At 44.3% G+C, this 27,071-nt stretch overlaps 1 protein-coding gene and 1 non-coding gene across 5 annotated transcripts in view; one reads left to right on the top strand and one right to left on the bottom strand.

Annotated features, from left to right (window-relative positions):
- Nucleotides 1-868: 868 nt before the first annotated feature.
- The window catches only part of Axin1 (axin 1), a 50,527-nt gene continuing 24,324 nt past the window's right edge, over nucleotides 869-27,071 (top strand). For 2 of the 4 annotated variants that reach the window (XM_021637189.2, XM_021637187.2), the window contains exons 1-2: nucleotides 869-1,231; nucleotides 4,803-5,761. In XM_021637189.2, coding sequence (XP_021492864.1) covers nucleotides 4,884-5,761 — 878 coding nt within the window. In that variant the 5' untranslated portion in view covers nucleotides 869-1,231; nucleotides 4,803-4,883. Of the gene's footprint in view, nucleotides 1,232-1,369; nucleotides 1,485-4,802; nucleotides 5,762-27,071 lie in introns of those variants that run through there. The other 2 variants (XM_021637186.2, XM_021637188.2) reach the window with 2 other exon arrangements.
- LOC132646599 (small nucleolar RNA SNORA48) lies at nucleotides 10,279-10,422 on the bottom strand. The gene has a single exon (XR_009584861.1). It is a non-coding gene; the product is annotated as a small nucleolar RNA SNORA48 (small nucleolar RNA).

The raw sequence follows: 27,071 nt of genomic DNA, 5'->3' as shown, positions 1-27,071 counted from the left end.
TTGCAAGAATGTGGGTACCAGGAGTCCTGTGGCCAAGGTGAGCCCTGGACGAGTGTGCACTGAGCCTATGTTGCAACCTCTTGTCTGCAAAATGGACCACCTTGAGAGGTCTGTGCTCTGGGGTCCTGATCTGCAGGCTAGATGCAGTTCTTGCATTTACATCCTTCTCCTTGGGCAGTGGCTGATGGAGGGTTGAGCCGCGAACAACGCACTTTTATTGTGCTGGTACTAACAGGGTAGTATCCCCAAAACTGGTGTAGGGCCTGCTGCCAAGTAAGAGAGATGGGCCTTTATGTGCCTGATGCTGTGGCCTCGTGTTCTGAAGCCTGTGGTAGGGCAGCATGGAGTTGGCTTATTGGGCTTGCAGACTGAGGTCCATAACCTCAGCAAGAGATGCCGTGGAGACAGTATGTCTGCGCGTGTGTGTTTGTGTGTGGAGGGCGTCCGGATACCCAGAAGCCCTCTCAGAATAGTGCCTCTGACCAGGCGTGTCGGTCGGTCCAGACACGGGCGGTCTCTCCTCAGCGAACTGGCCCAGGGTTCGGTAATGGCCATAGTTGTTGAGCGCGCCCAGGGCTGTTTCCCATGCCACCTTTCGGGACCAGCTGTAGTCACCGCCCCATTGGGCGTCCTCCGCAACTACGTCATAGCGGTGATCCTGGCCCACGCCCCGCCTTCACCACAGCAAGACACTGCCTGGCTCCTGTTTCCGACCCCGACAACGCCGCAGCCCCGCCTCCCACTCAAGACCCCGCCCCTTACTCTTCTTGTGTCATCCTCCCACCCCGCCCCAGGTTAGAGGCTCCGTCCCACTCTGTGGCTCTGCCTCCACATCGAAGCCCCGCCTCCACGGCAGCCCCGCCCCCGCACTTCCGGGCGGCGCCGGCGGGGGCGCTCGGGCCTGGGCTTCAGCGCTCTGGGCTCAGGCTCCCGGCTCAGGGAAGCGCTTGCGGCCGTTGCCGCCGCCGCCGCCGCAGGAGCCTGCTGGGGTCGGGCTGGAGCCTCCTTCCAGAGAGGGCTGGTGAGAGTGAGCAGCGGGTCCGGGCGGCGCTCTGCGGCCTGTCTCGCGCTGCCTCCGGGCCACGGGTCGCCGAGCCGCCGCCGCCGCGATGGGGCCCCCCCAGGGCCGCGCCCCCGCCGTGGCCCGCCCGCTGAGCCGCCGTTGAGCGCATGGGCCTGGCCGGGCCGGGAGCCAGGCCCCGGGCCGCGCCTCCACCGCCGCCGCGCGCTGGTGAGTAGTGGGAGCCGGCGGGCGCGCTCCTGTGGCGCGGAGGCCTGGTGCCCGGGGCTGCGGGAGTAGGCCGCGCTAGGCCGGCGTACGCGGACCCGGAAGAGAGGGGCGCGCGAGTTGCGGGCGGGAGGCGTGTCGGAGCGCGGCCCGCGATGTGCGAGGTTGTCCGCGGCGCGGGGAGGCCAGAGCTCGAAGGGGACGCTGAGCAGAAGTGCAGGCTCCGCAGTATGAGTACAGGCGTGGGGACTGCATGGTATGCTAGGCATATGGGGTGAAGGGCTTTGGGAAGCCGATGTGCCAGGGAAGAAATGATAGTAGGGCATGGGGAAGGCAAAGGCCTATGTGAACAGGACGAGGGAGAAAGGAAGACCAAGGATTCTAGGAATTATCTATGGTTGGACGTGTGTCTAAGTGTGGTGTGCTTGTTGTTCGTGGGTCTGGGGCAGGTTTAGGATGTAGGTGAATTGGTGCTGGGAAGCTGATGGTGCTAGACTATGTGTGTGTCCTCTGAACTGCGGGTGTGTGTGTGTGTGTGTGTGTGTCCTCCCCTCGCGTCATCCCAAGAAGGGCACTCTGTGTCTATGTTGTGGTTCAGCTTGCCAAATACTCAGTTGTCCTGGTGTTCATTCCTTGTCTGGTTAATGCCTTACTTGCCCTCCCTCCAGAACACCCTCCCAAAAATAAACAAACAAACAAACAAACAAACAAATCCACCGAAACCAGACCGCACATTTTTAATTAGGCATGAAGAAAATAGAGAAGAAAACTCCACCAGCTTCGGGTTTTTTCCTCAGCTCATCTCCAAGATAACTTGCAAAGAGTTCTTATTATGCATACTCCTCCCTTTTACTCTCACACTTTCCTTTACTCACAGGCTGTTTGGAGAACATGGAGTCTTAACTTTACCTGAGAGAGGCAGTACCAACCGGTTTCGGTTTTAGAGTGTCACATCAGGGATGAGAAAGTGTGTGAAGCATAGGAATTTTGTTTGATTTTTTTTTTTTTTTTTTTAGCAGGTGTTGACTTGTCGTACATGTTTCAGAGAAACAAAGTGGGTTATATTGTCCCTTAAGACTTTATGTGATGGGGAACTGGATTAGATATGATAGGAGAGCCCTGACCTTTCAAGAATTTTAATCAGTGGATAGTTGGTAAAATGCTAGTCATGTTATTACTTCTACATTCAACCTAAATCATAAGTTTGGAAGTTATACTTGAGTATAACAAATATATACACACATATCCAGGGCTGTGTGTTCTGACAGTGTCAGAGGGCATTTTAAATATGATATCAGACTTGTATATTACTTTTAGGGAGTCACTTTATAGGGGGTAGTTACAGATTTGAGGCCAGATTTGATGCTATGGGCATTGGATTCTTACTGAATTTTCATAGATGCTTTATGTGTCGTATTTCTGTGTGTGCCTTAAATGCTAGGTGTCCTCTGTGGGAGCCCAGGGATTATTGGAAATTAGGCTGTTTTCAGCGTTAGTAATTTGTGGGAATGTTCATGTCCAGGGACAGGTGGCCAGGAATGCAGGCCCTTTTTTCCTATGATGATATCCTAGATAAGAGCATAGTAGACATGGTAAGCTGGTGTGGTGCCTCAGACAGCCAGGGTACTTACTGCATGTAGATGAACTCCCAGAAAGTGACTGGGGTTAAAAAAAAAGGCACAGGATGTCTATGAGCAGCAGGATACCGCAGTCATAGGGGCTGTGACCTTAAGAAACAGGCTGGTCCTGCTGAGAGTTAGATTATAGCCTACCTAAGAAGTCATTAGCTGTAGAAATGTCCTAATTGTGACCCATGTTTTATTTGTACATGCCTCTTCCTTCTAGCCATTAGTAATCTAACCATCAGCATTGTTAGCAGGTAGAGTGTGTACTGTGTGATAGTGAGCAGGATGGATTTCATGGAAGTCAGGGCTCAGCACTGTGGAGTGGTGACCAAGGAAAGCCACTCCCTGATTAACCTTTGGTTGTTGATGTGCATTTTGTTGTTTTTGTTTTGTGATAGGGTCTCCTGTAGCCCATCCTCTTTGTAGCCAGGAATAACCTCAAATTCATTCATGGTCTTCCTGCCTCTACCTCCATATAAAGGTATGCATGGCTACTCTCAGTTTTATGCAGTATTGGGGATCTGGGCATGAAACCCAGGCTAAAAGCTTGCCAGGCAACACTCATCCATCTGAGTTGCATCCTTAGCCCATGACCTTGAACTCTTGATCAAGGTCTTGAGTTCTCCCTCACTTTCCCAAGTGCTGAGCTTATAGATTTGTGCCAATACACTGGCTTTATTTATCGAGACAGGTTCTCATTTTGTAGCTCAGACTAGTCTTGACTTAGGATGATCCTCCTGCCTCAGCCTCCTGAGAACTGGGGATTACAGGCATGAACCACCATGGCCAGCTTTTTTTTGTTTTAAGGATTTATTTTGTACCCTCTGGATTATTGAGTGTTTAGATATGTGACACTACCATATGTCTCTCTCCAGCTCACTTTTACCTGGGACCATTTGGGGCTATGTTACTATCTCCCCTTTTGGAAATATTGAGAGGCAGTGCTAAAGCTCCTGTGTGATGTAGCAGAAAGGACCAGAGATCATAGCATAGGTTCCTATTCAAATCTGAAATAGTTTGGTCCCTTTTGCACACCCCACACAGCAACAAAAACTTTAGTTCCCTAAGTCTAAGAATGTAAGTGGTACATTTTTTATTTGTTAGAGCTAAACCGTATTTCCTGTATGCTTCTTTATTGAAAACGCATACTTGTATTTGTAATTTTTTTTTTATCCTGTACCTTTTATGTCTCCCAATTTCATAGTCCCTTTGCTGTCAGAGGGGAATCTCCTTATAAAAGAGAAATTAACAGCAAAGTACAGCATTCTGAATCTCTACGATTGTCTGTGTTGATAATTTCATAGATGCCTTTGAATGTGGACTGTGACCTTCTATCATCAGTCCATGGTGTAGAAGGTAGCACATGATCAGTTGATCTCTTAGCTGTTGAGAGCTGGAAGGACATCTTGCTGTGTGGTTTGCTCATGAGGCATGCCAAGTATGAAAAATTATAGAGCAGACAGGAAATACAGAGATTGTTAAACTTGGCATGTGCCTATCCACCTGAGGATCTGTAGTGTGCCTTTTGGTTTCCTAGTGTCACTAGGGCAAGTGAAGTGATTGTCTTCATGTCTTCATGTAGCTCATTGATGCTGGCGACCAGGGACAGAGGCTCCCTTCCTTCTTCCAGCTTTCCTGTCCTCCAGACATTCATTTCTTTAGCCAGGATGGTTGATCTTCAGGCGTCACCCTGAAGGCTTCCCTTGAAGGAGAGATATCCTCCATGATCCAGACTTTCATTTAGTGTGAGAGGCTTCCTTGTAAAAGTTTCCAGAAATTGTCTTAATGAGAGAGCAAAACTTGAGGTCAAAATATGTCTCTGCTGGAAGTCTGCACTGAGTCTCTGCTCCAAGTGGGAGTGGGAGGGCATCCCTGCACATCTCAAGAGAACCTCTGGTGTTTCCATGGATCACCTTTCCTAATCCTTGTCCTCTTAATGGTTTCAACAGGACAGATTGATTTCCTTGGGAGCTGTAAGTACTGAGGTATTAGGGTGCAGCGCTCATTGTTCACTGACGCAGAGTCCCAAAATGAATGTCCAGGAGCAGGGTTTCCCCTTGGACCTCGGAGCAAGTTTCACCGAAGATGCCCCCCGGCCCCCAGTGCCCGGAGAAGAGGGAGAACTGGTATCTACTGATACGAGGCCTGTCAACCACAGTTTCTGCTCTGGGAAAGGTACCAGCACTAAAAGTGAGACCTCAACAGCTACCCCAAGACGTTCAGATCTGGATCTCGGATATGAGCCTGAGGGCAGTGCCTCCCCCACCCCACCGTACTTGAGGTGGGCTGAGTCACTGCATTCCTTACTGGATGACCAAGATGGAATCAGCCTGTTCAGGACTTTCCTGAAGCAGGAGGGCTGTGCTGACCTGCTGGACTTCTGGTTTGCCTGCAGTGGCTTCAGGAAGCTTGAGCCCTGTGACTCAAATGAGGAGAAGAGGCTGAAGCTGGCAAGAGCCATCTACCGAAAGTACATTCTGGATAGCAATGGCATTGTGTCCAGACAAACCAAGCCAGCCACTAAGAGCTTCATAAAGGACTGTGTCATGAAGCAGCAGATCGATCCTGCCATGTTTGACCAGGCACAGACAGAAATACAGTCCACCATGGAGGAGAATACCTACCCTTCCTTCCTTAAGTCTGACATTTATTTGGAATACACAAGGACAGGCTCAGAGAGTCCGAAGGTCTGCAGTGACCAGAGCTCAGGGTCTGGGACAGGGAAGGGCATGTCTGGATATCTGCCCACTTTGAATGAAGATGAAGAATGGAAATGTGATCAAGATGCAGATGAGGATGATGGCCGAGACTCTGTCCCCCCCAGCAGGCTCACCCAGAAGCTGTTATTGGAGACTGCTGCCCCGAGGGCCCCCTCAAGTAGACGGTACAGCGAAGGCAGAGAGCTCAGGTGAGTTTGGCACAGGGTGTCCATTTTCTGTACACACCTTGGAGACCTGGCAAAGGAGCAAGGGAAAGGTGTTGGTAATAGATGGCCTTATTTTCAATCCCAGCTGAAATCTCTGCTGCTGCTGCTGCTGCTGTTGAATTATGGTTTTATTTCTTACTTAGATGCCTTCATACTTGTCAATAGATACCTTTTTATATTTGCAGCATTAGTGCAACGAAAAATATTTGCCAGGTGTAATCCCACCTCCTTGGGAAGCTGAGGCAGGGGGATCAAAAAAATCTGGGCAATATGTAGAGATTCAAAATGAAAAGGTGTAGAGGCTTAGCAGAGTTCCTGCATAAGCATGCAGGAAACTCTTGAATTCCCTCCTTAGTAACACATGTACTACTATACATAGGGCTTTGTGAGTTATGAACATATGGCTTTGTGAATTATTAGAAGCATAAAAATTCTTAGAAGTCATAATGTTTAAACTTTACCCTTGAGCACAAAACTCAACTCTTGCATAAAAGAACTTGATCAGAGACCCTACCCTTAATAATGGGAGGGGAATACATTCAAACGCATAGAAAATTCTAATTATTTTTATTTTAGATTTATTTTATGAGTGTGTTTTGTATGTATGTATGTATGTATGTATGTATGTGCACTGTATGTATGCCTGCTGCTCACAAAAGTCAGAATAGGACATCAGATCTCCTGAGACTGGAGTTAACAGATGGTTGTGAGCCTACGTGTAGGTGCTGAGATTCAAACCCAGGCTCTCTTAACTTCTAAGTCATCTCTAAACCCTTTCCTCCTCGACCTTGTTTATTTATTTATTTATTTATTTGTTTGTTTGTTTGTTTGTTGTTTTTGAGACAGGGTTTATCTGTGTAGCCTGGGCTGTCCTGGTACTTACTTTGTAGACCAGGCTAATCTCAAACTGATAGAGATCTACCTGCCTCTGCTCCAAAGTGCTGGGATTATAGGTGTATGCCACCCACCTGCCGTTTTTTGTTGTTGTTTTATTTTTAATCAGTATTTTGGATTTTTCTGAGGATGAGAGAATAGTGGGGCAGTTTCTGTGTAGTCAGTTGTTGGAGGGTTCAGAAACTCCTCGTGGTTGTGCTTGGAGTTCCAGAATTGGACCTTTTTCTCCATGGTTTGATCAATGAATATCAGTCCAAGTGTGCTCTGATTGTGTGTGTTGAGACATGTGCAATATGAGCAGCAGCATAGCTTTGAAACATGTTTCTTCACCTCTCTTTGTAAAAAGGATTTTAATATTTATTTCTCTCTCTCTCTCTCTCTCTCTCTCTCTGTGTGTGTGTGTGTGTGTGTGTATCTACCTCAAGTATGGTGGGGTGGGGAATCACCCCACCGCAGGTTCATAAGTGGCTTGTGTGTGCATGTGTGGTAAGAGGACTACTTGTAGGAGTCAGTTCTTACCTTGTGGGTTCTAGGAATGGAACATGGTCATTTGGCTTGGTGATAGCCCCCTTTATTTGCTAGGCTGTCCCTAAGCTTTACTGTTCTAAAATTCAGTATCATTGTTGTTTTAAGAGGCTTGTTTGGCTGAGTTGGTGCTTGTGAGCAGAGTTGTGTTTCCTGCTTATTTTCCCAGAGCTTATAACTAGAGACTTAGCTTATCATTAATCCCAACCTGAAAACCTTTTCCAGTTGCTGAGATGGTTGGTGCTTAAAACCAGGACCGAGCTGGGTGTGGTGGCTCAAGGATCTAGTCAAGTGAGTTATCAAGAAAGGAGGTTCATTGAACTATAAAGAAAAGCAGTGTTAGGCATACTGGCACACACCTTAATCACAGCCCTTGGGAGGCAGAGGCAGGCAGATGCATGAGTTTGAAGCCAACCTGGTCTACAGAACGAGTTCCAAAGCAGTCAGGGATAATAGAGAAATCCTAGAGGTAGTGTTTCAATCACAGATGGACCAGATCTGTTTGTTAAGCTTACTGTGACCATACTACACTACAAAGAATTCAAAATTGGTCACGTACAAAAGAGACAGTTCAAAGTAGACTGTTCTTATTCATTGTCATTATCCAAAACTATTTACTTAGCAAGATTTTTTAAAATGTTTTTATTGATTCTTTCTCGAGTCCCACTCATCTCCCCTTCCCCTCATATCCGCCCTTCACTCTTGCAACCTACTCCCAAAATAAAACACACACACATACAAATAACAATAAAAACAAAGCATAGAAAACATTCATCGTGGAAGCTGTAGTATGTCACAGTGTGTCCTACTGTATCCCCCTCTCTCCACACATCATCTCTTACAAATGTTCATTGCAGTGAGTCATTGGTCTGCTTTGAGATCTCTGGCTACTGGGACACCATCAATATTGGATCTTCATGGGCACTCCTCTAGGTTATTCTGTTGTTGCCCTGTGTCATGGAGATCCTGCAGCTTTGGGACAACAGGACTGGCCCTTTTATATGTCCCGACCATTGCAGATTATATAGATTTTGGGGTGGAGAAATGCAAAACCCTGAATCTGGGCCTGGGTGGCAGTTGAGTTGGTCAGCCCATTTGTTCTCCCTTATCAGCACCAGCAGGGTGAGTGCTCCAGTATTGCTCAGTCTTGGCCACCCAATACCACCATTGGCAGGGGCAAAATCAGCTGTCCTGCTCTCATGCCCTCCATGCTGGATCATCTACACCCATGCCTCCAGAGCTAGATGCAGTCTCTAAGAGCTAGATGCAGATCAGGGCCAGCTCCTCTGTGTTGCCCAGGTGAGGTGCAGGGCATGCTCTCCTGAGTGCTGCAGTTGGTGATGGGCAGGGATAGCTCTCCTGGGCTCATGACCTTGTGGGTGGCGTTTAATACTGCCAGAGGTGGCAAGGGAGAAAGAGAGGGTGGGGATGGGGGAGTATCACCTCTGTGTTTGTGCCACCCCATGGTAGATGAGGGCAGGGTCAGCTCTCCCACACTTAACACCCTTTGGCCAGCTCACCTACACCCCTGCCACCAGGGCCAGCTCCACTGAGGCGCAGGGCCTACTCTCCTGAATAATACCTGAAGGTGGGAGATGGGACCAGTTCTCCAGAGTACCACATCCAGTAAGGGGCAGGGCCAATTATGCCATGTGGTCCCCGGTAGCAGCCCCAACAAGGGGCATCCTCTAGTAGTAGTATGAGCCATGGACATTGACACCAATCCCTGCTGCTGCATAGCCAGGGACTCAACTGCCTCACTGGGCATCTCAGCCTGGGACCTCACCAAGGACCCAGGTGACAGAGCTGGCCATCACAACAGGCTACTTCTCCCCACACTTTGAGTCTCCAGTTCCACCTCTCTTTCTAATGCTGAAGCTGCTCCACTTCTCTTTCTCTCCCATCTGACCACCAGATTCTCACACATTGTGGTGGTTCCCATTGCAGGCAGGTATAAAGGAATTTTTTTTTTAAAGAATTCTTTTTTATTTTTAAGATTTTATTTATTTATTTATTTTATGCATATTAGTGCTCTAAGAAGGCAGTAGAGGGTGCAGATGGTTGTGAACCACCATGTGGTTGCTGGGAATTGAACTCAGGACCTCTGGAAGAGCAGACAGTGCTCTTAACCACTGAGCTATTTCTCCAGCCCCGGTATAAAGGAATTTTAATTTAGAACATGGCTGCTCTGGCAAGAGATCACATCCAGAGACCTTCTAGGTCTGTGTAATCCAGCTGGAATATAAACATGCCTTTATTCCCAGGGGACAGAGACAAGCAGATTTCTGAGTTCAAGGCCAGCCTGGCACAGAGCAAGTTTTAGGTAAAGAAAAGCTGAAGTCTAGGCATTGTGGTGCACACCTTTAATTCCAGCACTCAGGAGACACAGGCATGTAGATCTTTTGAGTTCTAGTCAGTTCTGTTCAGGCAGTTTGGTTGAGTCATTGAGTTGAGAGGCAGTGCAGTGGAGTTGAGTTTGTAGAATTCAGAGGCAATTTTATAGAGACAGGTTGCAGCGAGAGAGAGCAAGCTAGGCAGAGGTGAAGATAGAAAGAACCAGAGAATGAGAAGGAGCCAGAAGATTAGAACAGATTGCCAAAATTAGTATGAGGCCAAGCAGGGCAATTCACTCAGAAGCTGAGAGAAGACAGTTTGAATCAGTCAGCTTGGAGAGGAGTTTTAAGCCAGACTGCTGAGTTGAACCAGCCAGTCAGAATTCAGAAAGAGCTAGAAAGGGTGAGTTTATTCTCACCCTTTATTCTTAGTCTCAGAGGCTGAAAACATTTTAAGCCTAGATTAGGTTATACGGAGGCTAGAAGCTTCCAAGGTTAGGCCTAGGCTAGAAGACCAAGGCAATAAGCCCTGGAGACAGTTACATCAGGTGAATAAAAAGATGCTTTACAGGCAGGCCCCTAGGTAACATCCTTGCTGCATGATGTGGCGTGATGGCAAGTGGTTGTCTATGGCCGTCCTGTGCCTATGCACTGGAGGGCAGGTTTGTGGGTGGCATGGGGGTCTGCAGGTCTCGTCTATCTTCCTCCTCCTGCACTGTGCTGCCTGGATTTGATTTAATTTGATTTTTACGAGTCCTAGGTGTAAGATACCTTTGGCCACCATTCCAGACATGAAGATAGAACAAAGAAAGGACTGCCATCTGCTCTGCCCCTGACTGATAGAAGAACAACACCACTAATTAGGTGTCTCTTTGCCCATTGTCAGAGGGTACTTAGCAAGATTTTAAAGGACGGTTTTTTATTTTGTTTTGGGGTGTTTTTGGACACAGGGTCTTGTGCAGCCCAGGTTAGCCTTAAAAATTCTCTATGTAGCTGAAAATGACTTGAGCTTCTGAGTCTCCTGCTTCAACCTCTAGAATGCTGGTATTACAGGCATGGACCAACAGGTTATGTAGTATTGAAGATTAACCTGAGGCTGTGGATGTTGACAGACATTGGACCAAACTGATCTACATTCTTAGTACTTGTTTTATATTTTGAGACAAGACCTCAGCCCTCTAACTTGCTGTGTAGCCGAAGATGACCTTGAATTACCTATCCTATGCCTTTCATGTGCTGAGATTACTGCCAGGCTCCACCACACCTCATTTCCCACATGTCTTTTGTTGGCTATGGTATTTGTTCATGTTTTTTGTTTGCAGTGTTAATGATCTAATTCAAGGCTCATGCATTAGAGGCAAGTTACTTCTCCCTACATTCTTATTTGGGTATATTCTGCTTGTCGCACAGTGGTCTGTAGTTAGGAAGCACTAGGTTGCAAATAAGAAAATCCAGTCTACTGGGATTAAATTTAGACTGAAGTGGCTACTGTTTCACATATTTTGGTCAGAAATATCATATTTTTCTTTCTCTTTCTTTTTCTTTTCCTCCTCCTTTCTTTTTTATCCCCCTCTGAGGCAGGATCTTACTATGTGGCCCTGGCAAATTTGGTACTCTTCGTAGACTAGGCTGGCCTCAAACTCAGAGATTCTTCTGCCTGCTTCTGCCTCCTGAGTGCTAGGACTAAAGGCGAGCATCACCATATCTGACTAGCCTTTTTCTTTATAGTTCAGGTAACCCACTTGCCAACCCATTTGGTTAGATCCCTTGTGATGTAGGTGGCTGCCTTTGTGAACTTGTGCTCTAACTACCCTTGTTTACTAGGTTTGCTTCCCACAGCAGTGAAGGAAGGTTCTTTACTGGTTTTTAATGGGGAACACTGATGCTGTTATGTCCTGCTGGTCCCTGAATGCTTAGAGGAGTGGTTCTCAACCTGTGGGTTGTAACCTTTTTGGGGGTTGTTAAATTATTCTTTAACAGGGGTCACCTAAGACCATCAGAAAACACAGATAGTTACATCATCATTATTATTATTATTATTATTATTTGAGATAGGGTTTCTCTGTGTAGCCTTGGCTGTCCTGGACTTGCTTTGTAGACCAGGTTGGCCTTGAACTTTCAGAGATCCACCTGCCTCTGCCTCCCAGAATGCTGGGAATACAGGCATGTGCCACCGTGCCCAGCTTACGTTATTCATAACTAGCAAAATTACCTTTATGAAGTAGCAGTGAAAATATTTTTATGATGGGGGGTCATCACAACAAGAGGTTACAGTATTGAGAAACCCTGTCTAGAACCTTATGATATATTGTTGCACTTAAGCCAAGTAGGGCCATCCTGTAGAGAAATTAGGGGACTTTACCCAGACAGCATGGCTATTCCCCAGTAGTTGGGAAGGAGTCCTCCAAAGGAAGATTGGGCCTGATGTTAATTAGGAAAAGAAAAGTTGATGCTGAAAAGATGTTCAGCAAGTGTTCACTAAGAAGGAATCCCCGACACTAAATTGTTCTGGGTGATAGCTTTACTGTGGATGACATGTTAATGAGATGTAAACAGCCAGATGTAGTATAGAAATGTGCCATCAGACTTGGGTCACTGGCCTCCTTGCTTTGTGTCTATGTAGTTTGGTTTCTTTGCTGTGCTCTTGTTGGTAGCTATTCTGCCTTCACAGGAGTTGCCATTCTTGTCCTCTTGTGTCACTGCATGTGCATGGTGATTTCATATAGATGATTTGAGGTTTGATTCTGTCAAAACTGAGAAGGCATGATAGTCTTGTCTAAAAACAAGATTATTCTTGATTGGTTTTTTCATTTATTATAGTCATGCATCATCTTTTTTCATGTGAGTATCCCTTTTTGTTTTTTCTTTCCTTTGTGTGTGTGTGTGTGTGTGTTTAGCCTTGGCTGTCCTCTGCTTTCTGAATGCTGGGATTAAAGATGTATGCTGTCTTTGTGTTTTTGAAGACAAGGTCTTTCAAGGTCTAAGCCCAGGCTGGCCTAGAACTTGCTATATAGCCAAGGCTGATCTTGAGTTTCTTTCTCTTCTGTCTCTACCTTGAGATTTTAGGTATGTGCCACTACACCTGACTGACCTCTTTCTTGTTCTTTGTTTTGTTGCTTTTTAGAATTTTTAAGATTTAGTTGGGGGGTTGATAGCTCCTGGCACTGCAGATCTCTGTGAGTACAAGGCCAGCCAAGTCTATAGAGCAAATTCCTGGACAGCTGAGGTTTCACAGAAACCCTGTCTCAAAAAGCCTGAAAAAAAATTTTGAAGGGTCATTTGTTTGGGAGGAGATGGTGATGGTGCAGTGCCTACAAAGCCAGAAAAAGTAGTTGGATACTTTGGAGATAGAGTTCCAGGAAGTCTTATGAGCCACCTTACCTTAGGGTGCTGGGGACTGAACTTCAGTCCTCTGCAAGAGTTTGTGCTCTTAATCCTGGAATCATCTCCCCAGCCTCCTTTTACTTTTCGAAGGGTCTCATCTTACGTGCCTGGCCAGCCTGGAGCTCACTTTGTAGACCAGGCTGTCCTCAAAATCATAGAGATTTATTTGCCTCTGCCTTGCCTGCCTTCCCAATGCCAGCACACTGGATTTTTTTTTAAAGACAGGGTTTCTCTGTATAACAAGAGCCCTGGCTGTCCAGGACTCACTTTGTAGACCAGGTTGGCCTTGAACCCACAGAGATCCATCTACCTCTGCATGAGCCATCAATGCCCAGCTCCCTTTTTTCTTTTTGAGATAGGGTCTCAACCCTTAGCTCAAGCTGTTCTTGAGCTCAGCAGTCCTATCTCAGCCTCCCAAGTACTGGGATTATAAGAGTGTGTCTGAATAACTACCCACAAATTGTCTTTTTTTATATTTTATTTCTATGTCTGTGTTTGTGTATATGTGCATATAGCACAGAGCACATGTGAAGGTCAGAGCACAACATGCAAGTGTCTTTTCTCTCCCTCCACTGGATTGGTCCTGGGGATTGAACTAGATTGGCACGTATGGCAGCTAAGCAGTTGATCTGTTTCTCCAAGGCTTGATTGATATTCATGATGTTTTGTTAATTGATTTTCATTTTTAGACGTATTGTTTTATGTGTTTATGCATGATTGTAAGTATATGGAAGTGTACTACATATAGGAAGGTACCTTCAGAAGCCAGAAGAAGGCTCTGCATTTCCTGGAACTAGAGTTTATAGCTGGTTGTAAGGAAGCCCGATGTACCTTTTCTATAGCCCCACAGTTTTAACAGGTATGAATTAGCAGGATCCTAGCAGTTTGCTAATACTGTTTGGCACTCAGGTCCAGGGGTTGTGACATACTAACTGGCAGGCTTGGGTTTTACTCTTCTTGGTTGCTGATCCTTGCCCACAAATGTCATTTGATGTTGGTCTGGGTTTCCTGACAGGTTTTAATGACAGGTCTGAAGTAAGCCCTGTCATTTGGCTGCTGGTTCTAACCCATAACTTCCCAAAAGCTCTCTTACATTTATGTTTGCTATTCTCATTCTTGCTAGCTGTGTCCGTCTCTGTACATCATAGAGAGAGTCTCCTGGATCTTCTCCTCATGTCTTTTTAAGGCCAGCCTAGTGGTTTATTCCTGGTCAGGCTTTGTTGCTATTGCCATTGGTATTGAGAGGACTTCAGATGATATTCCCAGCAGGAGAAGTGTCGTGGCTTGGCTGGGTTCCTGCCACACAGCTCTCTCCACAGAAACAAGGGGATCTTTTAGACATGCTGACTAACCCTTGCTCTCCAGCCCTAGCCCTCTTGGAGTTTGCCTGAGGAACTCTTAGACTTGTCTGTCAATTTAGTGAGTATATCTGGTGATGGCTTAAGACTCAACAATAGCCGGGCAGGGTGGTACATGCCTATAATCCCAGCACTCAGAGAGGCAGAGGCAGGCAGATCTCAAAAGAAAAATAAAAAATAAAAAGATATAACAACAAAAAAGGGGAAAAAAATGTTTGTTTTTTTGAGACAGGGTTTCTCTGTCTAGCCCTTGCTGTCCTGAAACTCATTCTGTAGACCAGATTGAACTTTATAGAGTTCAATCTCCCTTTGCCTACCAAGTTCTGGGGTTAGGGGTGGGGTGCCTCCCCTGCCCTGTAGAAAAAAAAATTGTAAGAGGAAGCACCCAGTAGATGCATAGTTCTAAAGGTTTACTTTGGGTCGTGATTTGAGGGAGTCAGGCTCCAATGAAAATACCTACTTTCATTTGAAAGGCTAAGAGTTGTAAGAGAACATCTGTCTAATTTCAGAGGATGTTAGAGACTACTACTAATTTCAGTAGTCTGCTGAGCCTGAATTTGAAGACAGGCACAGGTTGTCTTAGACTGACTTGACCTGTGGCAACATCTCTTTATGGCCATTTACGACAAAAGACAGTGCATCCTTTTGTCTGGCCTCCTTGTAGCCTTCCTGAGTTCTCTTGCTGTGCCTTTGGTCATGGGGCTGAAGGAGAGAGCAAGTCTCTCTTGTTGTGCCTACCATTTTCCAGATGTCTGGCTGTTCTGTGGAGTAAACTCATATTAGATGGCCTCTGAATGAGAAACCTGGAGATTCTCCTAGATAGTCTTAGTATACAAATTTGGATTCTCAGGAAGACTCCTGGAAAGTTCTCACCCCTGGTGCCTGGTGGCTCCCTGGCCCTTTTGGAACCTACATTTCTACCTCTTTGCCATTAAGAAATGTCTGGCATTGAGGCCAGTGAGTAGCCCTGATGTTGAGTTCCCATGGGATGTATACTTTCTCTATTTGATTCAGACCCAAAGGTTTTCTAAAAATAATTTATTTAATTTTATTTTATGTGCATTGGTATGAGGTCGTCAGATTCCCTGGAACCCAGTTATGAGCTGCCATGTGGGTGCTGTAGATTGAACCTGGGTCTTCTGGAAGAGCAGCAAGTGTTCTTAACCACTGAGACATCTCTCCAGCCCCCCAGATCCAAAAAGTTTTTAAAACAAAACATTGTCTCATGTAGTCCAGACTGAAAATTACTTTAAACTCTCAGTTTTCCTACCTCTACCTCCTAAGTACTAGAATTACATGTGTGAATCATCACATATAACTCAAGAACTTAAAGTAATTTTTAAAAGTTAAGTGTGTGTATATGTGTGTATGTGCATGTGTGTGCGTACACACATACACACGCATGTGCAAGGACTCACGGAGGCCAAAGATTTATTCGTAGGATATTTATTCCTGGGGAGATGGAATTACAGGTAGTTGAATTGCTTGCCCAACATGGATGCTGAGAATCAAACTTTGGTCTTATCCAACAACAATACATTCTGTGAACTGCTGAGCCATTCCTTCACTCCCTCTCCCCAAATTTTGAATGTTGTTATTTGTGTGTGTGAATACACACATACCATGGTTTATGTGTATGTCTGAGAACAACTATGTGGAGTCTGTTCTTTCAGCCTCATATGGATCCCGTGGATTGAACTCCAATTGCCAGGCTTGTTAAACAAGTATGTTTACTTACTGAATCATCTCAGTAGCCCTCAAGAAATGTTCTTTGTTTGTGAATATCCAGTGAAAAATGTAAAAATTATTTCTAAACTAAGTAGGAGAATTTCCCTTTAATCTATTTTGATGTTCTCATACCTTTAATCAACAGAGGCAGAAGGATCTCTGTGAGTTCACGACTAACTTATATAGAGAGAGCACGTCTGTCTTTTTGTTTTGTTTTGTTTTCCAGACAGGGATTCTCTGTGTAACAGCCCTGGCTGTTTTGGAACTAACTGTAGGTCAAGCAGGCGTGGAACTCACAGAGATCTACCTGTCTCTGCCCTTGTGAGTGCTGGGATTAAAGGTATAGGCCACCATGCCTGGTTGAGAAAGCCTGTTTTAAAAGAGGGGGAGAGAGAGAGAGAGAAAGAGAAAGCTAATTTTGTTTGGCGCTGGCTGGTGAGATGAGTCAGTAGTTAAAAGAGCCTGCTTTGAACCTGAGGATCTAAGATCTGAGTTTGATCCCTGGGACATACTTAGTGAGAGAAGAGAAGGGGCTTCCACAAGTTGTTCTTTGGCATCTCCAAACATACCATGTACACACACCCATACACATAAATACAGATCCCCACAAATGAGTAAAAATGAATAATAAGAGTTAGTTTCATAGTAAAGTTAGAAACCCCAGCTTGAGCCCAGCTTGGTGGCATGTGCCTTTGGTCCTAGCACTAAAGGGAGGTAGAGTCAGGAAGATCTATGAGAGTTCAAGGGCAGCCTGGTTTACAAAGCAAGTTCTAGGACAGCCAGGGCTACACAGGAAATGCTGTCTCACCCCCTTCCTCCCCCCACAAAAAAAAGAAAGGAAAAAAAAAAACAACAAAACACTAGCTTAATAAGTTCACAGGCTATATTTTATGAAACTGACTACCTTCCTTTTGTGTTATGGTAGTGGACATTTTGCTGTACTTTCCTATAAAATACAGTGATGAAGTAAGGACCTGCAGAATAAGGATGTTGTAGAGAAGGCAGAGATAATGTGTGGGAGGTGCTTGAGACTGTGGGTTTCAGAGCCTACTGGGGCAGTAAGCCTCCAGCATTCTGTTAGATGCTGGTAGAATTCACATCTGGGTTGCACATGCGTGCAAAGGTAGGATGGAGGGTGAACCATGAGGATTCTAACATTAGGTCTTCCTCTGCCCTAACTTCTCTTTTAAGCTTTCTTATATCAGAAATGGCAGCCCAAACTCCTTAGCCACCCATGTCAGGTCAGCAACATTCCTGGTCCTACTTCTATGTAGAATGGTGTTAGATCCACGTCTCTACTTGCCCTTATCACTGCTCTGTTGGATCACCACAGGAACCTCCTGACAAAGTCTTGCTTTCCCAGCTTCACAGTATCAAACCAGTTCTTAAAGATATCACCCCATCTACCAACGCCGCAGAGATTTCCAGTGTGCCCTAATGTACCCACCATGCTATCTGTACATGCCTATCAAGAGGAGTCTTTCCCAGCTTTAGTCATGCAAAGCTTCACAGTTTGACAGAACTCCATGGCAACCATGAAGTACTATGGATAGGAGTCAGACAAAGAGATCAGGATCAACTCCAGTCGTGAGCTCCCAGGACTTGTGATGCTGGTCCCTGGTACTGGTTTGGTGGGTTTGTGAATGGGAAGCACTTACAGACAGCACAAGACTGAACACTTTATGGAGGCTGTCTGTGTGGACCATGCTACCTTAGCTCTTACCCACAGCAGTGTTTGAAAATAGCAAATAATGTATTTGTCACAGGCTGGTGGTGTGTGTACATTTCATTGTGGCATCGGTATCATCTTTTCTGAAATTAATCTGCCTGTAGGTCAGATACCTGGAGACTCTGTCCTTGTGTCAATAATTGAGTTGGTCATGAAATTTAAGTTTGGCCTGTGCCCTCTGGCTCTGCCAATTTTTCTATAATCTGGATCTCATATATTTTGGTTTACCCTGCAGCTCATGGTTATGGCTGAGTTGTGGGAGTTGGTAAAAAGCAAGTTAGTCTAACACTGTCCAGTCTAAGACTCCATACCCTTGTGTGGGAGGAAACTAGCTTTGCTTTTCCACACTGTACCTCAGCGGTAAGAACACACCACTCTGTGAGTTGTACAACCCTTTCAAAATTAGACATTCCAAAAAGTCTGTGATCTGCAGAAACATTCAGGATATCTCTTCCGTCACTTCTGTGGGATGGGCTGCCATCTGACATTGAACATCCTCCTACCTTTCTGTGGAACTAAGACATTTAGTGCTTGGGAAAGCCCTAGTCTTCCTTACCCCTAAAACCCATTCCCAGCCTTCTGTAGGTCATTCATCAATAAATCTAGAAAGTGAGTGTGGCTCTTGTTTAGTTGGGCAGTGGTCAGCTCTATGCTACATGTCTCTAGCTTGGGTGGGTACTGTTTCTGCCACCAGGAAGAATGACCACTGTGGACCTCTTCTGAGCTCTGTGCCCTTTTAAGTAGTAGAAATGTTTTTCTCTTCCTTTCCTCCTCCCCTCCCCCCCCCCCAGGAGAGAGGAGAGAGGTGGTGATGGTATTGATTGTCTTCATATTTCACCTAATTCATCTCTAGTCTGCTGGGCACATTTTTTTTGAGGCAGATGTTCCTGCATCTCTATAGTGTCCTGTTTTCCTCTGCTATCGTTCATCAGAGTTAGTTCCCCAGGGATGCTCTTCTGTACCATTGGCTACATGGACATCTTCTTTTTCATGTATGCTCAGACATACATGCAGGTAAAGTACCCATACACATGAAATAAAATAAAAGGATATTGACTTAGATAGGCTTGTTGGCTCATAACTTTAATGCCATCCTGGTATTTGGGAGAGGCTGAGGCCTTCTAGATCAAGACCAACCTGGTTAACAGAGTGAGACCTTGTCTCAAAAAGGCAAAAATAAACACAAACAAAGCTTTCAAAAGGGTTGTGTTTTATTTATTAATTCATTTGTTTATTTGGTTTGCACATATACCCATCTTCTACATTTTATTCAGCTTTCCCCCATCCCAAACCCCGAGGCAGGGTTTCTCTTTGTAGCCCTGGCTGTCCTGGATTTTACTCTGTAGACTAGTCTGGCTTCTACCTCAGAGGTTAGCCTGCCTCTGCCCCTGAATGTTGGGATTAAAGGCATGTGCCACCACCCCTGGGCTTTTTGAGATAGTGTCTATTTAATTTTGGCTGTCCTAGAATTTGATAAGTAGATGAGGTTGGCCTCAGACTTACAGAGCTCCTTCAACCTCTGCCTCTGAGTGCTGGGCTTAAAGACGTATCACCAAGGCTGGCCTCAAAAGGTATTCTTTTGAAGTGGGCATGGTACCATGTATCTGTATCACTTGAGTCTAGGAATTCAAACAAAAATCCAACAAGCCTGGCAGTAATCCTAGCACAGAGACTGAGACAGGAGAAACACAGCTTTGATACTGTTGTACATAGTGAATTTTAGGACAGCAAGATTCAGTCTTAAAATCAAAACCTCCAACCCCACCCCACTCCTAAAAAATACACTTAAAAATAAAAAAAGTGCATGCAGAGCAATTAGATGTGTCACTTGGTAAAGACACTTGCTGACCACTTGAGTTTGATCCCTACAACCTATGTGACTTCCACAAGTTGTCCTTTAATTTCAGAATTTGGGGCAGAGGCAGCAGAGGCAGGAGGATGAACTAAAACTGTGATTTTGATACTAGCCTGGTCTACAGAGTGAGTTCCAGGACAGCCAGGGCTACACAGAGAAACCCTGTCTCAAAAACAATCGAACAAAAATGCCAAACAATAAAAAAATGGGGCATCTTAACATTTTTTAAAAAGATGCATTTGTTTTTGTTTTGTATTTTTGTGTGGTTTCTTTTAATATGATTTTAGGAATTTTTTTTCCTGAAGTTATCTATTTTAACAGTGTTAATAAAACATTCACATACAAAAATCCTTAAGTATCTTTTTACATTTAAAAATGAAAAGAATTAGCAGGGAGGTGGTGGTGCATACCTTTAATCCCAGCATTTGGGAGGCAGAGACAGGTGTATCTCTGTGAGTTCGAGGCCAGCCTGGTCTACATATGAGTTCCAGGAGAGTCAAGGCTACACAGAGAAACCCTGTCTCAAAAAACCTAAATAAATAAATAAGCCAGATATAGAGATATAGAGTGGTGGTGTATGCCTTTAATGCCAGCACTTGGGAGGCAGAGGCAGGTGGATCTCTGTGAGTTGGAGACCTGCCTAATCTGCAGAACAAGCTCCAGGACAGCTGGAGCTACAGAAGACTCTGTCTCAAAAACATACAAACAAAAAAGGCCAGGTGTGGTGTTGTATGCCTTTAATCCCAGCATTGGAGAGGCAGAGGCAGGTGGATCTCTGAGGTCGAGGCTAGGCAGGGCTACCCAGACAAATCCTGTTTCAAAACAAACAAACAATTCAAAGAACTAACTTGCCAAGGCAGTGAGTGGTATACACCTTTAATCCCAATCCTGGGGCAGCAGAGGCAGGTGGATCTTTGAGATCCACCTTTGGATCTTAAGGCCAGCTTGATCTACATGGTAAGTCCCACCGCTAAATAAATTAACAATTAAAAACTAAGGCATCTAGTACTTGCAAAAAGAACAGATTTATACTATATATTTAAAGATTTATGTTTACTTATGGCTATGTTCTGTGTCAGTGAATGTTAAATGAGTACAGATACCTGTTGAGACCGGAGAGGGTGTTAGACTCACTGGAGCTAGAGTTACAGGCAGTTGTGAGCTATCTAATATGGGTGATGGAACCAAGATTGGGTCTTCTGCAAGAGCAACAAGCACTGTTCAACTACTGAGCCATTTCTTCAGCCCCTGCAAAATATATATTCTGATAAACAGTCTAACATGAATCTGGAGAAATGACTCAGTAATTGAGAACACTGGCTGCTCTTATAGAGGATCCAGTTTGCTTTCCATTGTCTACATAGTAGTTCACTACCTCTGTAACTCCAGTTCTAGGGCATTCAACCCTCTTTTCTGGTCTCTACAGGCATCAGGCTCACAACTAATACACAAACATACACACAGGCAAGACACCTATTCCACATAAAGTAAAAACAGTGAAATACATCAATATTTTTTGGGGAAAATACAAACAGGATATATTACAAATTTTTGGAGCAATAACTTTTCTTCAGTTCACACCATGAAAAAAGTACATTAATCAAGATATACAAGCTTTGGTAGGTTCTAAACTGAAGGATTTTTTTTTCTTTTATTTCTCTGCAGAATCCTTAAGGCCTAGCCTGGTTTGGCGGCCTAATCCTTTAATCCCAGCACTTGGGAGGCAGAGGCAGGAGGATCTCTGTGAGTTCGAGGCTAGCCTGGTCTACAAAGCGAGTTCCAGGACAGCCAAGGATGTTACACAGAGAAACCCTATCTTGGAAAAAAACTAGCCTTTCTATTGGAAGGTAAACAATATTACAGATTATCAGACCCAACCAACCTGTTGTTTATTATGAATCAACTGAACTTTCTTCAAGTGGCTGAAGTTTTTCATGTTCTTATTATCTTGAAAAAACTGTGCTGTCCAGCTCTTGTTTGTATTTGGTTCATCAATCAGAGACTAAATTGAAGTTAAGATAGAAGGTAAGTCCATCAACTCTGAAGAATACCCAAACATGCTACCATGGTTATACACAATTGGATGAAACATTTTGAATAAAAACCTAATAGCTGTTTATTTGGATATTCTTCAGAAAATTCTATTCTGAAATTCTGTTAGAAAGTGCTGCCTTACAGAGTATCCCTTCTGTTCCAAGTATTACTGTACTCCGTGAATGATATTTTCAGTCAGGGCCCCACTGACACCCTACAGGTGGATCAGTCCTCTTGCAGTTGCTTGAAATCCATAGGAACTTTCTTAATTCAGACTAGGGTTGGCATGCTCTGTAACTGCCTCAAAAGTCCTCAGCCAGGCAGTGGTGGCGCAGGCCTGTAATCCCAGCACTCAGGAGGCAGAGGCAGGTGGATTTCTTGTGAGTTTGAGGCCAGCCTGGTCTACAGAGTGAGTTCTAGAATAGCCAAAGCTATACAGAGAAACCGTGTCTTGAAAACCAAAAACAGAAAGAAGAAATAAGTTGTCTGTGTCTGCATTCCCATACCCCCGGTGGTCAACCACAGCGCTCCACTGTTTCTGAGACTGTTCAAGCAGCCTCTGATCTTAGATTTTTTTTTTAATTAAAAAAATGTTATTTTACGTGTATGAGTGTTTTGTCTACATGTCTACGTGTGCAGCATGTACATGCCTGGTACCTGCAGAGGCTAGGAGAGGACATCAGATCTCTTCACCTGCAGTTACAGACAATTATTAGTGGCCATGTTGATGCCGGGAATCTAACCCAAGGGTCTGTGGAAGAGCAGCCAGTACTCTTCACCTCTGAAGCATCTCTTTAGGCCCTGAGATATTTCATTTTATTTATTTATTTTTAAATTGTGTGTGTTATTATGCATGAACACCTGAGGGGGCCTAAGGTGTCAGATCTCTAGAAATGAAGTTACAGGTGATTTTGAGCCATTTGACATGGGACCTGGGACTAGACGTGGGTCCCCTGTCAGAGCAGTAAGAGCTCTAAATTGCTAAGCCCTCTTTTCCAGCTCTTCTTTAAAAAATTTTTTTAATTTAATGTAAATGGGTGTTTGACCTACATATCTGTATGCATATATAATCTTTGAGTACCTGATGCTTTTGGAAGACAGAGTGTCAGATTCTCCTGGAACTGGAGCTATAGACTGTTTTTAGTTGCCATGTGGGTGCTGGAAATTGAACCTAGGTTTTTTGTTTTTTTTTTTCAAGAACAAGTACTCTTAACTGCTGAGCCATTTCTCCAGCCCAGTCGTGAATCTTCTTAGACTCTTTACTAATTTGAAGTGTACTATACACTGTAATAATGAGTGATAAACTAGTTTTTCCTGAAGACCTGTTTCTCAAAGCCTTCTATATTCCTACTCTAGCTGAAAGAGTTACCCTCAGGCATCCTGTGGTTCTCCGTGCTGTAGTACTTGGTGCTGTGTTGCCTTGGTGCTTGGAGTGTATGTGGTGTTCAATATTGTGGTACTGGGTGTATGGTGTCAGCAGTATGCGTGGGCCTGGCTACTGTGTTCTGAGATGCTGTGTTATGGTGTGCTATGCTCAGTGCTGTGGTAATACATAATGTGGCTGAGTGCTGTGCTACTACTGGGGATTGGGTTAGTAGTATATATACTAGTTGCTGTTCTTGTATATAATTGTCAAACATACTTTTGGAGCCTAGTTGAGAAGGAATTACTTGTGTGGCATGTCTCTCAGGTTTGGTGCATTATGCCTTTATGCTGGAGTTGATCTAAACTAGTGGCCCATTCTGTGGCTATGACTTCTTTACCAGGATATCTTTGAGGCTTGCCTCAAACTCAACAGAGTGATACTCCTGCTTTCACCTCCTGAGTGCTGATGATGGTATTGCAGGTGTCAGTTGGCTTTAGTGTGATCACTTGGCTTTCTTGTTTTCTCTAAGGTGTTGGGTATTGAATCTGGGGCCCTACTCATGCTGAATAGGCATACTATCATTGAGCTACCTTACCCTTAGGATGGCTTTGAATGTGTTCTTTGTTGTTAATATTCTCTTATAATACTGCAGGTTTTTCCTCTGAGGTTTCTTTTATTGTAAAGAAGAAATTTGTCTTTCAGTTATGGGCTTTGATAATTTCTTCTCTCTGGTGTAATTTTTTAGATACTTTTGTTCCTTTCTACCTTAACTTTTTTTTTTTTTTTTTAATTTAGAGAGTCTATGGAATTATAGATCCTGGATCTTATGAAATGAGATCCCACCCCTTTTTTGAGGGTTAGTATCTTACTATGTGGCTCTGGATGGCCTGAAATTCACTATGTAGCTCAGGCTGGCCTTGATCTTCCTACTCCTACAATCATCCTTCCCCTACTTTTTGAATGCTGGGATTACAGGTATGCACCACCACACTTGGGCCTTAAAACATTTTTTTTTAACATAATTTAGGGGGAAAGACATATGGACTAGCCAGTTAGAGAAGGTCACTTGTGACCCCATGTAACATGAAGTTGGTGGTGGAAGGTCATTTATTGTAGAAGTTCATAATGAGGAGCCTGTGAGTAAAAATTGCATCCTTCTCAGGAACATAGTAGTCTGATTTTTAGTCTTGATTTGTAATGTGTTTGCTTCCCATTCTTGTACAACTCATTTTTTTCTTACCTGATCTTTTTGAGGATCTTTGCTTATGGTAAGAAAATTGGGCCTGGTCATGGTGTTGCATGCATTTAGTCCCAGCAGTTGGGAGATAGAGGCAGCCAATCTCTGAACTTGAGGCCAGCCTGATATACACAGCAAGATCCAGGCCAGCCAAGGCTATGAAACCATTTCAACAAATTTGGAAAGAAAGGAAGGAGATTGGTTTTTTTCCTGGTAGTCAACTATTTTTTGGCCACCAGAGGCCATGTATAAACAGTATACATGGCCTCACAAAAGCAGAAAATAGCAAAGAGCACATTGAGCTCATTATGACTGTCTATTTAAAATGTTGTTTTTTTTATTGTGTGCATGCATGTTTTGTGTGTATGTGCAGATGTGTCTGTGGTGACAGAGATTACCAAGTGTCTTTTCTCTCACATTTATTTATTGAGGCAGGGTCTCTCACTTGAGCCTATTGTTTGCTGATTCTGTTATTTATGCTTGCTCCTCTTCCCAAGCACTAGGATTATTGGGGGTCAGAGGAATCCCATCCACCTGTCATTTACATGGCTCTTGGGTATGAGGAACAAACACCCCTTAGTGAAAGCAAGGCACTTCTACAACCTTGCAAAGTTAGGTGTGTGTCAACTCAGAGTGGAGGGTGAACTGATTGAGTGCAGAGGAGTTTTTACAATTTTAAACAGAGGTTCCTTTCTCTTTTTCTTCATTGGGTGACTAATCAGGAGAGTACATCTTAATATCATCTCCGTCTTTTTCTTTCCTTTTGCCACCTACATTTGTCTAGTTTTCAACAGAGATCGTGGATGGATTCATCTCTGTTTTACATCCTGTTTCTTTTAAAGCTTATCAGACATGTATGTGACTTTGTCACATCTATAGACAAACTTGGCTATTAATAATTTTCTATTTTAAAGTTCTAGTTCAGGCTGGAGAGATGGCTCAGCTCTTCCAGAGATTCTGAGTTCAATCCTTGGTAACCACATGGTAGCTCACAACCATCTATAATGTGATCTGATGCCCTCTTCTGGTGTGCAGGTGTACATGCAGATAGAGCACTCATATACATAAAAATAAATAAATCTTTAAAAAAATAATAAACTCCTAGTTTAGGTGAGGGATGAGCTAAACTAGTAGTTTGAATGCAAGAGTGTAGCTGGATTTGCAGAAGCTAGAAAGGGTGTGGTGTTTTTATCTGCATCTGAATCTAAGCTGGCTCAACGCACTTTTGAGTGTACCTATGTGTACCCCATGTCCCTCGGAGGCCAGAAGGGGATGCTATATCCTCAGGTGGGAGTGATTCTGGGCTGCCATGTGGATGCTGAGAACAGTGAACACTTTGAACCGCTCTCTCCAGCCATCTCTCCAGCCCATATATATTAATTTCTTACATGGGGATCTGAGCTCAGTCCCTTAAATGCCTCGTGCTTTACACTGAGCCAGCTCGCCAGTGCCTGTAAATACATTTTGACCTTGACTAAGTTCATAAATGCAAAGTGTTTACAGTTTTAATAAGTTGTGTTTTACGCACACAGATGTTTTCTTAAGGTAAATGTGCTGGGTTAAGGTACCACATCTGAGAGTTCCTTCATGGCTGTCTTTGGGTTAATGGTAGATACATACTTCCCTCTACATCTGAAAGAAGCATAAGACTGGACACAGGCTGGGTGCACACCTTTAATTACAGCAGTTGGGAGGCAGAGACAGATAGATAGATCTCTCTGAGTTCAAAGCCAGCCTGATCTATATAGTGAGTTCCAGGTCTACATGGTAAGACCCCGCCTTGAAAAGAAAACAAGAAAAAGGAAGGAAAAAGGGATGGACACAGCACCTACATGTATCCCAAAGTTGACGTTCTTAAGTATATGCTACTTTACAGTGCTTATATGACTGTCTTGAGTTGTGAAGGAGAAGTGGCATGTTTTTGGAATTGACAGTTCTCTGAAGTACCTGCTTATTAAGTCATGATAGAGGGAGGGGCTGACATTTCCACACATTGACACCTTCCCTCTCTTTAGACAAGGACTTACTACTCTCCTGCCTCAGCCTCCTTTGTGCTGAGATTACAAATTTTATATCAACACTCAGCTATTCCACTTTTTTATTAATTTATTCACTGTACATCCTGATTGCACCCCCATCTCATTCCCCTTTCACATGTCCCTCCCTCATACTCCTTCTCAGAGAAGGGGAAGGTACCCCATGGGTACCAACCTGTCCTGGCACACTAAGTTGTTGCAGGACTAGGCACATCTCCCACTGAGGCCAAACAAGGCAGCCCATTAGGGGAATGGGATCCAAGGGGAGGCGTCAGAGTTAGAGAGGACCCACATGAAGACCACCAAGCTGTGTGTCTGCTGGGTATGTGCAGGGGCCCTAGCATAAGTCCATGTATGCTGTTTGGTTGGTGGTTCAGTCTCTGTGGACCCAGGTTAGTTGACTTTGTAGCTATTCTTGTGGAGTCCTTGACATTTCTGGCTCCCTCAGTTATTTCCGCAGTTCTTTGATAGGACTCCATGAGCTCTGTGTAATGTTTGGCTGTGGGTATTATTCCACTTTTTTTTTTTTAAGATTTATTTATTATTTACATAGTACTCTTGTCTGTGTGCATGCCAAAAGAGGGAACCAGATCTCGTTATAGATGGTTGTAAGCCACCATGTGGTTGCTGGGAGTTGAACTCAGGACCTTTGGAAGAACAGCCAGTGCTCTTAACCTCTGAGCCATCTCTCCAGCCCCCTCCACTTTTTTTTTTTAAATCCCACTATTTAAACCTCACTTCATCAAAGAGTGTTTTGTTTTGTTTAATCAGAGATAGATGGATTTATGAGTTCAAGGACAGCTGGAGGGCTAC

Source organism: Meriones unguiculatus, chromosome 11, assembly GCF_030254825.1.
Source record: "Meriones unguiculatus strain TT.TT164.6M chromosome 11, Bangor_MerUng_6.1, whole genome shotgun sequence".
Lineage (NCBI taxonomy): Eukaryota > Metazoa > Chordata > Mammalia > Rodentia > Muridae > Meriones > Meriones unguiculatus.
The sequence above is the reverse complement of the archived record's forward strand: the minus strand, read 5'-3'. Positions and strand labels throughout refer to the sequence as shown.